Here is a 12,579-nt window from a genome sequence, read left to right on the forward strand (position 1 = left end):
GACACAGTGAATCACATAGATTCATATATCTTTACTTGCTACACTATCAGGCCCTCACTGGGACTCCTCTTAGATATCCTGTTACTGTCCTGTGTTGTGGAGATCCTGTGAATTTGGGACTGCAGAACCAGCCCCTTCACCTGCTCTAGCATCTCATAAATGGGGTGGATGCTGGGGTGGGCCAACTCATATAGCCCTGGTTCTGGACCTGGGAATTAATTTTTTGGAAAAGAATTTATTTCTAATTTCTCAGTTTTACTTACATAAGAGGGATTTTTCCCTCCTTGCTGTCTTTGTTACTTGAAATAGTAGCTAAAATTTGTATTGGATTCTTCTTTATTGATAGCATGTCTAACTTGGTCTCATTTAGACACAGTCTACTTAACTTTGTAGTTCCTGAGCTGCTATTGTATCATGGACAGACCCATGATTGTGCCAGTAAATGCTAATGAAATTATTGTGTTAAACTTTCTGAATGGAAAGATATGGACCGAGCAGTGTATGAGGCTGATGTCAGGTGTGGTGAGAAGAGATGGCAGATAGCCACAGGACTGTTAGGGGACAGGTGCTGCTTGGATAGGGTGGTTTTGTGCTGACATTTGTGCTCACAACAGAATGACAAGAATGAGTCATACGCTCAGAAATCTGGGAGTGGTGGTGGCTAGAACAAAAAGGTCAAGGCAGAAGGAGGTTGGCAGAAGCAGAACAGTGGTGACTGGACCTGAGAAGGTGAGCTCAGAGAAGCAGACTGGGTTGGCAGGTCTGGTTCTGTGGGCCATGGTGGAATTGAGAGTTATGTTGATTGTAGTAAGGACTGAGCTCCTGGTGAGGTTTAAATGAGTGCCAACCGGGAGGATTTCTGTCTTCCAGTGGGTGGGTGTTATTTTTTTTTTATGAATTAATTTCCAATTTATGGCTCCTTGGTGTGAAGTCATTCCTCAGCCTGTGAGCTATGCCACTCTGAGTTTGATTCGGGGAGCACAAACTACACCCTGCCTGGAGTGTAGGGCTGGAGTTGAAATACCTTCTGAAGCTGAGTTAACCCTTGCAAGCCTGTAGAACACTTGTAATACTGTTCTGAGGACAGGAAAGAGGAGTTTGGCAGAGACATGAACAAGATGACAGTTTATTGTTTGTCTTCACCGGTTATAGGCCCTAGTCTAACCTGTTACAGGTGACATTAAGGGAGCAGGCAGAGGAGTAAGAAGGTGGGGTTCTAGTTCTTGATGTGTAAACATATAGGCTCTGTACTGGTGATCCGGTGAAATTCAAAATAGTGTTTGTTTGGCTGTCCCTAGGCCTGTTTCAACCATTGGAACAGGATTCTGTGATAAGTATTTTAAATAAAATGCTTGTTTTAGATTACTCTTTTTGTGTGTGTGTGTGTAGACCAGGCTGGCCTGGAACTTGTGATCTTAGTGTTCCCTCCTCTAGATGCTGGGATTATTGGTATATCCCTCCATACCTACTTACTATAGAGTGCTTGTTTCACACCTTATATTTTAAGACATATGTCTATATACTTTATCATGTGATTAAATTTCATAAACTAGAATCAACACCAGTTTTTTTCGAGACAGGGTTTCTCTGTATAGCTTTGGAGCCTATCCTGGCACTGGCTCTGGAGACCAGGCTGGCCTCGAACTCACAGAGATCTGCCTGCCTCTGCCTCCCGTGTGCTGGGATTAAACGTGTGTGCCACCAACACCCGGCTAGATTACTCTTTAAAGCTGAAAAGCCTCTGGGCAGAGAAACCCTGTCTTGAGAAACAAACAAAGGTGGTAACCTACTAACACGTGTGACAGCCATCTGTAAAACAGCACACATGAAGATGCAGGAAGGCAGTCAGATTTCAAGGACAGCACAGGATATTACCTTGACTCAGAGCTTCCTTTGAGAATTTATATTTAGCTGGGCAGTGGGGGCATCCCAGCACTGGGAAGGCAGAGGCAGGCAAATCGCTGTGAGTTTGAGACCACCCTGATCTACAAAGTGAATTCCATGATGGCCAGGACTACACACAGAGAAACCCTGTCTCGGGGAAAAACAAACAAAAACCCACCAGAATTTACGGGCTTGGCCTGGGTAGTGGTATATGCCTTTAGTCCAAGGAAGCACCCTGAAGGGAGGCAGAGCAAAGGCAAACAGTCAAGGTCTACAACAGTGTCTCAAAAGCAATTAATTAGCTGGGCTGTGGTGACACACCCTTGGGAGGCAGAGACAGGTGGATCTCTGTGAATTCAAGGCTATCCTGGTCTACAAAGAGTTACAGAACTTCCAGGGATACACAGAGAAATCCTCTCTTTAAAAAAAAGAAAAGAAAAGAAAACCTTTAAAAGTTTTATTTTCTCTTCTCTGCAAAATGTAGATTTTAAAAAATAGACATAAAAGAAAAAAAAAAAGACTTGAAAGGGGCTAGAGAGATGGTTCAGCAGTTAAGAGCACTGGCTTGTTTCCAGGGGTTCTGAGATCAACTTCCAGCAACTACATGGTGGCTCACAACTGTCTATAGTGGGATCTCATGCCCTCTTCTGGCATAACGGCATACATGCAGGTAGAGCACTCATATACATAAAATAAATAAGTCTTTTTAAAAATAGACATGAATATAGAAGGGGAAGTATTTAAGAGGAAGGAGGGCAGCAAGAGGTGAGGAGAAGAGGCGAGTGAAAGGAGGTTTGACTATAATCAGATACATTGTATACACATTAATACTAATGTGATTTTGTACAATTTTTGTACATGTTTTTTTCAGTTAATGTGCACTAATAAAAATATAATTGGAGGGTCTGGGGAGACAGCTCAGTTGGTGAAGTACTTTCCTTGCTGTTTGATCCATAGCATCCACACTTTGGGGTTTTTTATTTTGTTTTTTTCAAGGCAGCTATGATGACAAGTACTTGTGACCCTGGGCATAGACAAGTGGAAGACTGGTAGAGTCTGGCCAGTGTCCAGTCAGTAAGAACACTTATTATATAAAGAGAGAGAAGGTGGGCAGCATCTGAGGGACAACAGGTCATGTGCGTGCACACATACACAGAAAACAAACTTGTTAATTACTGAAATGGAGGAATTGCACCTGCCCCTTCCCTTCCTATTCTTGTTTGTTTGTTCGTTTAGTTCTTTATTCAGATACACATTTTTAGATCTATGAGTGTTGTTTGTATGTATGTATGTATGTGCATCATCTGTATGTGTGGTGCCCACCTATAGAGGTCAGAAGAGGGTGTCCAGTCCCCAGTATTGGACCTCCAGATAGTTGTAAGCCACTAAGTGGGTGCTGGGAATCAAACCTGGATCCTCTGGAAAAGTAGCCAGAGTTCTTTAACACTGAGCCATCTCTCCAACTGTTTCTTTGTTTAAAGAATTTCCCTTAACTTTCCTGTGTGGTTGTTGGCAAGTAATACTTGTGAATGTCCCAAAAATGTTTGTATTATAGCTTAATTGATTGATCTTCTCATATAAAGCAAATTAAATATATTTCACCTTTGAACTTGCACAGATAGGTGTTAAAACTGATACCTTCAGTTTCTTCATCTACTAGAGTGGCTTTTTTGCTATAGGTTTGTTTTTGATTATTGACATTTTATTTTTTTTATTATGTGTATGGGAAGGAAGCAGAGTTACAGGCAGTTGTGAGCCACCTAGCATGTACTGGGAATCCAACTCAGTTTCTATTCAGGTGGCTCTTAATCACTGAGCTGTTCCTCTAGTCCTAGAGTGCCTTTTTTTTTAATCCCCGTATGCCGATAATTCTAAGCTGTTTGTTTTCTTTTACAGGGAAGTCCTCATTGACAATTCAGTTTGTTGAAGGCCAATTTGTTGACTCCTATGATCCAACCATAGAAAACAGTGAGTGTTGTTTTCAACTACTTAGCCACTGAGAAAGCATTATTTGTACAGTCGTAAAAGGTTTGGGTTACAGTGGGTAATGTGTTAAGTTTGTATTTCTCTAATGGGGAGTTTTAGAAAACTTGCAGAGATTTTACTCAGGGTACCCTGAATTCTTTTTTATTCAGTGACTATGTCCTCTGACATGTAGAGAATTATATCCCAATCATTAGTAATATGGTTCTGTATTGGAACTTCATATACAAAGTGAGCTTCAAGCAAAAGGACTTGAGAGCAGTTTTATTTTTATCCCCACCCCCTCCATTCAGTAAGAGCCCTTTGTATAGATGTCAACTTTGAAAAGAAACACTTGAAAACTTGTGCCTTTCCAGTCCTGAAGACTTGAAAGAGTCTTCTGGGAAACATGCTATTCTAGGATCACAGCAGGTGCTGCAGCATTGGAAAAAAGTTGCATGTCACATCACATGTAGGAAAGAGCACACACAGCCAGAACCAGCCACAGCCTTTACTTCGTTGGCTTTGAGAATCTTAAGATGCTCGAGGTCTGCACTGGTCATCAATACAGCCAGAGAATCTACTTTGTTGGAAGCTCAGGCTGTTCTTTTTCACTATGTTAGAGCCCCTGGGAGACTCTGGAGCCAGAGTGTCAAGCGCTTGAGACTGAACTTGCCACCAGAAGTACACAGACTTAAACAGGAGTATGCTGTTGGCACGTTAGATGGAAGCACATTTAATGGCTAGGTTCATAATAATTAGGGTGTTGGCCTTCACCTCCTGAGCTTGCAGTAGAAACACTGAAGCACTTTGGCTCTCAGTAACAATAAGAGTCTATAGTCCAGAAAGGCTTAATGTGGAAAGAGTATGAATTAAAGTTTCAGCATCTGGAAATGTGGGGGGTTGGAATGGGTTTTCTGCATGGAGGATGTTAATTGGGGAGAAGAGAGAGTGGGTGTGTTGTGTGAAAGTTCTCACAGTGTTTGTTGCCTGGGTTCCAAGTTGATCTCTCCCTTCTAGCTAATTGCATTCTACACATGATCCTTTGGAGTAGTTAGGAGCTCTGGCACATGGCTGTCACTCCCAGCGAGACTGGTTTAAGAGTGTCATTATCACACTTTATTGTGCCTTTGGGTTTTTCTGTTTTGGTGTTCAGCAGTAAAGACATTATCATCATAAAGATAAATCCATAGTGGTTTTTCAGTGAAGTCTACAGGCAAGAGCAGAAATGTTTATCAAATCAAATACCCCTTGAGAGTTCATGAGGGCATATTTTGTCATTGGGTTATATTTACTATACCTTCAAATTCTTAACAGGATAGAAACCTTTATTCCATTCCTCCAATATTTGGTAAGAAAGCATTCTTTGGTGATAGCCATGAGATTGTAAAAGCAGAAAGGTTCAGGCCAACCAGAGCTACATATTGAGACTTGGTTTCACCCAGTGGTTGAATGAATGAATGAATGAATCAATCAATCAATCCAAGATCTGAAAATAATCTGGTAATTATTTTGTACTTATCTTTATCATACAGAATAAGTTATTAATAGCAAATGTTCAGCGGTGGAAGGGAAAAGTTCTGGGTCTCTGTCACTTTGAATAGTTAAGATAAGAGAAGAATTTAGCAAAACTTTTTTTTTTTTTTTTAAGAGAACAGACCAGAAGTACCTACTACTTGCACAGATACAATTTCTTGTCTGTTCTGTAGTATTAACCTAACAACATGATGTATACTAGACTTGGGGGATATAGTTTACAAATGAGACCAGGAGCAATTTATATCCTGTGTCATCTCAGGAACGGTTGGCACTGTCATTTGTGGTTAGGATTGTTGGTTTGTTGGTTTATTTGAGACAGGATTTCTATGTGTAACAGCCCTAGCTGTCCTAGAACTTGCTTTGTAGACCAGGCTGGCCTCGAACCCACAAAGATCCGCCTGCCTCTGCCTCCGCCTCCCAAGTGCTGGGATTAAAGGCATGCACCACCACTTCCTGACTGTAGTTAGGAAACTCTGATGGAGAGTCTCATAGTTTTACCAAGCATGGCTTGCTGATAGATCTCTTTGGGGGGTATGAATTAAGGATGCTTAACATATCTTGGTAACAGTGACTTATTTTGCAAATGCTAAAATTTTAGAAACCTGTTACTTTGTTAGTATGAGAGACTTCACTGGTAAATAGCTATAGTCTACATTCAGACTTTACCTAGTATTCTTCCTTCTGTCTTTGTGGGGAGAGGGTAGGGAGGGGTATGTGAGACAGTCTAGCTAAGTAACCTAGGTTGGTCTGGAACTCTTGAGAGCTTCTTGCCTCTGCTTTCTGAGTGCTTGGACAGGTGGGTGCCACCGTGCATAGCTTCCTTGTGTTCCGTTTTACTTATTTACAATTTTGCTAGCGTATTTTAGACTGATTGCCTTAGTGGTTTTATTTTTCCTTTGATTTCCTACATGTGTAGAATGTATTGGTCATTTTTATCTCCATTATCCTCTCCCTTCCCCCTTGACTTCTTTGGTTTGTTTGTTTTGGGTTTTTCTAGACAGGGTTTCTCTGGCTTTGGGGACTGTCCTGGAACTAGCTCTTGTAGACCAGGCTGGCCTGCCTCTGCCTCCAAAGTGCTGGGATTAAAGGTGTGTGCCACCACCTCCTGTTTTGTTTGTTGTTTGTTTGTTTGTTGTTGGTTTGGGGGTTTGTTTGTTTGTTTGTTTGTCTTAATAAAAATTTCTGCCTGGTGCCATTTTCCTAGACACGCTGCCAGGTTCTGTGGTATTGCATGGGTCTCCCTTCTTCACTGAAACATCAGCTCAGGGTCAGAGACTTGGAGCATGTGGCACAGTACGGCTGATACAGTAGTGCCCAGGAGGTAGTTGTAAATAAATGAACTTTTATCCCAGACATCTGGTCAAGACAATTGTGTCATACCATGTAACAACTATAGCTACTTGGTTTTAAGGGTAGCTGTTTTTTCTACTCACCAGTGTTTCTTACACAATTCTCATCAAGCCTGGAACAGGACTTTTTAATTCTAGTTGAATGGTTTCTCACAGGTGTATGTTACAGCCTCCTGGCTGACAGTGATTTGAAAGTTCCCGCGCTTGCTAGTTGACTACAATTCAGAGGTCAGAGTAGAACTCTTATAGAATAAGTGAGGAGTTGTTGTTGTTGTTGTTGTTGTTTTGAGACAGAATCTCACTAAGTAGCTCCAGATGGCCTGGAACTTGTTGTGTAGACCAGGCTGGTCTCTAATCTGCCTGCCTCTACCTCCAAAACACTGGGATTTTTAAATATATTTGGTACTGTATCCAGCTATCAGTGGATTTGTACTGGATATTCTCCAGTTTGGGTTACTATTGTTTAGTCTTTACCTGACTGTGTATTTCCTTAATGTGGCCATTCCCAGAAAAGGGTCAAGGATAATGTGCAGTCCTTGTAACCTGCCCATCAGCCTGCATTTAGGAGCAGCTAATGCATACTCCCTCTCTCGAGCACCTGTGTTTCCATGGAGTCCCCTGCCTTTCTATTTGTCACTTAGTTTTCTGAATAATTCCATATGTCTCTTGCTTTTCCTTTCTGTTATGAGACATATGGGGCATCTTTCTTCTGCAGAAAGAATGGCTTCTGCTACTAGGCCTGTATTTATTGTACAGGATAGCCAGCCAGGGAATGGCTGGAGCCACCAACACAAAAGAAGTCTATTCCAGATGGTTACATGTTAAAGTTTGTTGCTCTGAGTAGTCAGTCCTGTGTTTGAAATTCTGAACTGACTTTTCTCATCCTTACTGGAAAAAAAATTGTGAAAAATTGTCGGGTCTTTTAAGCTGAGAAAGAGTGATGGTTTCATCCAGGAACATCTGTTCCTTTGCTATATTAACTGTCTGTGAAATTGTTGTTTCTTTGTTAATGTACTAAAGCTTCTTAGCACTTCAGTTAATACAAGTGCTTTGTCTTCTGACATCAGACTTCCTATGAATTAATGGGAGATTTTTGTGGTTTTGGTTCATTCTAGACTTAGACTTTACATAGTGTATTTCACTTGTTCTTAAGAAGTACTCTCCACAAAACAGATTGTTTTTATAGGGTGTGAATTATTGCCTGACTGAAGCCTCTCTGGAAGGGATTCAAGGTTTCCCTGAGCTTGATTTTCTTCAGCAGTTCCTAGCAGGCCAATGGAAGAAGGAGACAGTCTGTACAGTTCTAGGCTTGTTCGTTTTCTATTAATGGGAACTTCTGGAAAAATTATTAGGGACTCAGTTTGATCAGCTGTCATTGCTCAAACTTACAAGCAACCCAGAGTTTAATATATTTAAAGTAGTATTTTGTTCTCTTTCCTTGTAGCTTTCACAAAGTTGATCACAGTAAATGGGCAAGAGTATCATCTCCAGCTTGTAGACACAGCAGGGCAGGTAAGTGATTCTCAGGGTCCCCTGCAGCAGCAGGTCTGACAGTCCTGCCCAGCAGCACCCACACACACTCTCTAGTCTGGGGCTGTGGGTACAGCGGGATGTTAATGTGCTGTCTACCTGGGCTTAGTAAAACCACATGGTGCATCTCTGAGGAACTGTGTTTTTCTATGTCAGAACTGTTTTAACTATATTGTTAGCAGAGTGACGGTTGACTACTCACTACAGAATAATGGTTTTCTGAACTTTAATTCTGCATTAAAGAATCATCACTTCCCTCCCTCTGGCCCTCCATAATGTGTATTTTCCTACATTAAGACAAAAGTGAAATATTTTTCAGGGAACTGGCAAGAGGTAAAGCTCAATTCTTACAAGGCCTTGAGCTAGGAAACAGCAGATTGGTTAGATTGTGTGGTGGTCAGATTTAACTGTTGATTTGATTTGAGGAGTAGTTCTCAAAATCAGTTCTTCCATTTCCTCTGCACAGAGAAAAGGATACTCAGGTTAATCAGTGCAGCAGTGAGGTATGGAATGCATTGCCGGGGGTACTGACTGGGGACAAAGGAGAAAGAAGTAAGAGTACTCTAGGGAACAAAAAAGCCCTTTGACAACTTAGCTGCCTTGTTTCCATGGCACCAGTCCTGCCTTTTCTAGAAACCATTTTGTTAGACTGAATGTGTCCCTGTTCACTGGAGGGTAGGGAGTATAAAGAGGCTGGGCTTTCAGCTCTGACTTTCCTGCCCTTGCAGCACAGAGTCCCAAAGGGTTAGTTAGGCCAGCGGGCCAGGGAGTGGTCCAGTCTCTGCAGTGTTGAATGGAGGCTTTTTTATGTGACCTCAGCATATTGAAATGGACCTAAAATAACGGGGCGTGTCCTGTGCTTAGAAATGAGTTCCTTCTGCTTTGTTTTGAAGTAATGCTAGAAGGAGGTGTGAAATAGGAAATAGCTGAACTAAGTAGTGTTAGTACTAGAGAAATCTAGAGTTTCTGTTCAGGAAGCAATAAACCCTGAATGTGTGTGACTCTGCACTTCTAGAGAGTACTGTGGCATGCACTTTCCTCCCCCACTTAGTCACCAAAGCTGTGGTGGAGCACGTGTCATCAGTCAGAAGCTAGCAGTCCTGTTCCCACAGACCCATTCCTGTCTTGAAAGAATGTGCTGTCATCTTACTAAGATAAGAGATGGTAACAGCCCCTGGCAATGGCATCATCATTACCTAATAAATTTACACGGTGATCTTCATGTTTTAGGAAAAAATGTACACCATAAATATTCATAATAAATAGCAAGTACTTTTTACTTTGTAATTTGTGTCAAAAAAACAGGACCATTTGTTAATAACAAGGACACATTCTAAAAAGTAGGACTTTGGGAAAGTTCACCATTGTTGTCAAGGTTAGGTATTGGCAGCTAGAGAGATGGCTTAGTACTTAAGAGTACTTGCTGCTCTTCAGAGGATCTGAGTTTTATGGCCACATTGGATAGTTCATAATTGCCTGTAACTCCAGTTGCAGGGAATCTGACACCTTCTGGCCTCTGCAGGTACCTGCAAACAAGTGGTTCATTTAAGCTCATGCAGACGTACAGACATGCACACAAATAATAAATCAGTGCTTTTAATTTTTTTTTAAGGAGTTATGTAGTATTGTATCTAGCAGGACATAGTGGTATACATCACACCTGTAATCCCAACACCCTGGAGGCCGAAGCAGGATAGTGAACCTTGCCTCTAAGTAAGATAAATGTTCAGATGTTACACATAATTGTGCTATACTTTCATACCACTAGAAGTACAGTCTAAACTTCTAAATTTCCAGCGCTACTACAAATAGAGTGCAGTGCATTGTGCTACAACAGTAACATCATCACTCGGCAGTTGGGATTTTCCAGTCAGCTTTGTGGTTCGTTGCTGACCAAAATGTCATTATAGTACATTTACACATTACATGACTGTTACTGTGGCTTAATTGCCCAGCTGAGGAGAGTGATGAATGTTACTAATATAACTTGCTTAGTTTAAGTGTGCATGAAATATTTTGGTCTGGTCTAATTTTGAGATGAGATGTTTTAGTAATCTGAACTATAAGCCTTGCCTAGCACAAGTCTAAAACCCTGATGTCCTAAAGAAGTAGAAGCAGGAAGATCAGGAGTTCAAATTAATCCTTGGCTACATAACAGATTTGAGGCCAAACCTGGGCTACATTGAAACCCCATCTCAAAACAAAAAAAATGTGAACTATAGAAAAGTGTATTTTGAAACCTAGAGTGGCTGGGTGTTGGTGGTGCATGCCTTTAATGCCAGCACTCGGGAGGCAGAGGCAGGTGGATCTCTGAGTTCGAGGCCAGCCTGGTCTACAAAGCGAATTCCAGGACAGGCTCCAAAGATACAGAGAAATACTGTCTCGGGTAAAAAAAAAAAAAAATTTAAATTAAATTTCACCAAAATAAAGTAATAAAATGCAATTAAGGCACAACACTGTATAAGCTATATCCATAAGCATGTAGCTTCTGGTGATCATATGATGGGCAGCTATTGTCTGTATCATGATTATTGGTCTGTTATGTTCTTTGTCAATATTGATTGCTGCCGTGAACATACCAGTTGTGGTTGTAGTCAGTGATTACTATGTACAGAAGGACATCTTGTGTGTCAGTGTGGGTGCTAGTAGGATGCACAAATGTAAAGACCACAGGCTGGTGTTGCCCTTGACTTTGTCTTTTTAGGCGAGGTCTCTTACTGAACCTTGAACTCATCAGTTTGGCTCAACAAACTGGCCACGGAGCCAGTGACTTGCATGTCTGCACACACTGGCCAGCACTGGGGTTACAGACGCACTCTGCTGCAGTGGCTTTGTTATGGGTGCTGGGGGTGTGGACTCGGTTCCTCGTGCTTCACAAGGCAGGCCACACTTGACTAGCCACACCGTTCTTACAGGAGTCTGTGACTCCTGTATAGAGTACACTTTTGCCCAAGTACAAATTAAGAGACCCAGTTGATCCCAAGAAGGCTCTGTGCTTGTATTTGCACATTTTGTGTGACTTTTTATCCTTGATGATTATTATGTTCAGAATTCCCATACATAACTGCATCTTTCTACATTTTTCCTGTTTGTTCCTTTCTCAAAAAAATTCTCTTTTTACTAGTCTGTTCAAATGTCAACTTGACATTAATTATTGACTGTCCCATGATCCTGTGTATTAAGATCATGACACAAGTCTTAGGAACGCTGAATCAAACACATTTTTTTAAAACAGGGTCTTGTTATGTAGCTCTGGCTGGCATATAGAACTTTGTTTTCTTTGATTTAATCTCTTTAAATAATACATGAAAAACTTGTAAAGATTGTTTACTCTGTTCTACGAAGACTACTCAAATGTAATTAATTTTTTTCCACAGGATGAATATTCCATTTTTCCTCAGACATACTCCATAGATATTAATGGTTATATTCTTGTGTATTCTGTTACATCAATCAAAAGGTAAGACTAGCTGCTTGCTTGATATTATTTACTATGCATAGGCCCTTTTAAAGGATTACACTAGAATTAATAGTAACAGAATTGGTTACTACACTAAATGTTTTCAGTGATTTTTCTTGTGAAGTAATCAGATTATTATAGAGAGTAAAATCCTCAGTAAATTCCATTACACTGACAGAATAAAATCTGTTTACTCAGAGTGCCTAGGTGCTAACTATATGTGAGCTGAACTTCTGCTATTTGAATGGGAAATAGTGAATTGGTTTTATGTTTTGTGTGTTTTGCTATATTAATATTGAATTGACTAACCAATACAAATTAGGGACTTAAGTTTGTTTCCTGTGGATTTATGAAGTGAGACCTTTGAGTAATAGGGTTTTACTGACTAAAAATGCAGCCACTGTTCTGTGAGGATTGATTTTTGTTACCAGGGATGGCATCCATTGTCACAAAAAGTAGTAGTCTGTTGCAGTCAACAAAACATATGTGGCTGAATATGTGAGAACTCACAACAATGGAAACAGTTACCTTTGAAGATTTCATGGAAACACCAGTATTAGTAGAAACTTGGTGGCTAGCTGACATCTTTTCAGAGTGTGAAATGTCAGTGTGTCATACTGTCTGCCTTTTTAATGATGTATTGCTGATGCTGGGGAGATGGCTTTGTTGATAAAGTATTTTTCACTGTCCAAGTGTGAGGACCTGAGTTTGGATCCACAGCCATCATGTAAAAAGTCAGGTGAGGTAGCATATGTCTGTAATCTCAACACTGGGGCTTTAGAGGTAGCCAGCCAGTCTAGCCAGTCAGCATGATCTAGGTTCCGTATGACTCTGTCTCAACAAATCAAGTAGAGA

The 12,579-nt window shown here is 40.9% G+C and overlaps 1 protein-coding gene across 2 annotated transcripts in view; it reads left to right on the forward strand.

The window, feature by feature from the left end:
* Rheb (Ras homolog, mTORC1 binding) overlaps window positions 1-12,579 on the forward strand; it is a 42,551-nt gene that overhangs the window by 20,889 nt on the left and 9,083 nt on the right. The window contains exons 2-4 of one of the 2 annotated variants that reach the window (XM_027428420.2): window positions 3,781-3,852; window positions 8,179-8,246; window positions 11,642-11,724. In XM_027428420.2, the coding sequence (XP_027284221.1) occupies window positions 3,781-3,852; window positions 8,179-8,246; window positions 11,642-11,724 (223 nt within the window). The remainder of the gene's footprint in view (window positions 1-3,780; window positions 3,853-8,178; window positions 8,247-11,641; window positions 11,725-12,579) is intronic. The other variant, XM_027428422.2, reaches the window with a different exon arrangement.

The sequence above is a fragment of the Cricetulus griseus genome, chromosome 8, assembly GCF_003668045.3.
Source record: "Cricetulus griseus strain 17A/GY chromosome 8, alternate assembly CriGri-PICRH-1.0, whole genome shotgun sequence".
NCBI classification, from domain to species: Eukaryota; Metazoa; Chordata; class Mammalia; order Rodentia; family Cricetidae; genus Cricetulus; species Cricetulus griseus.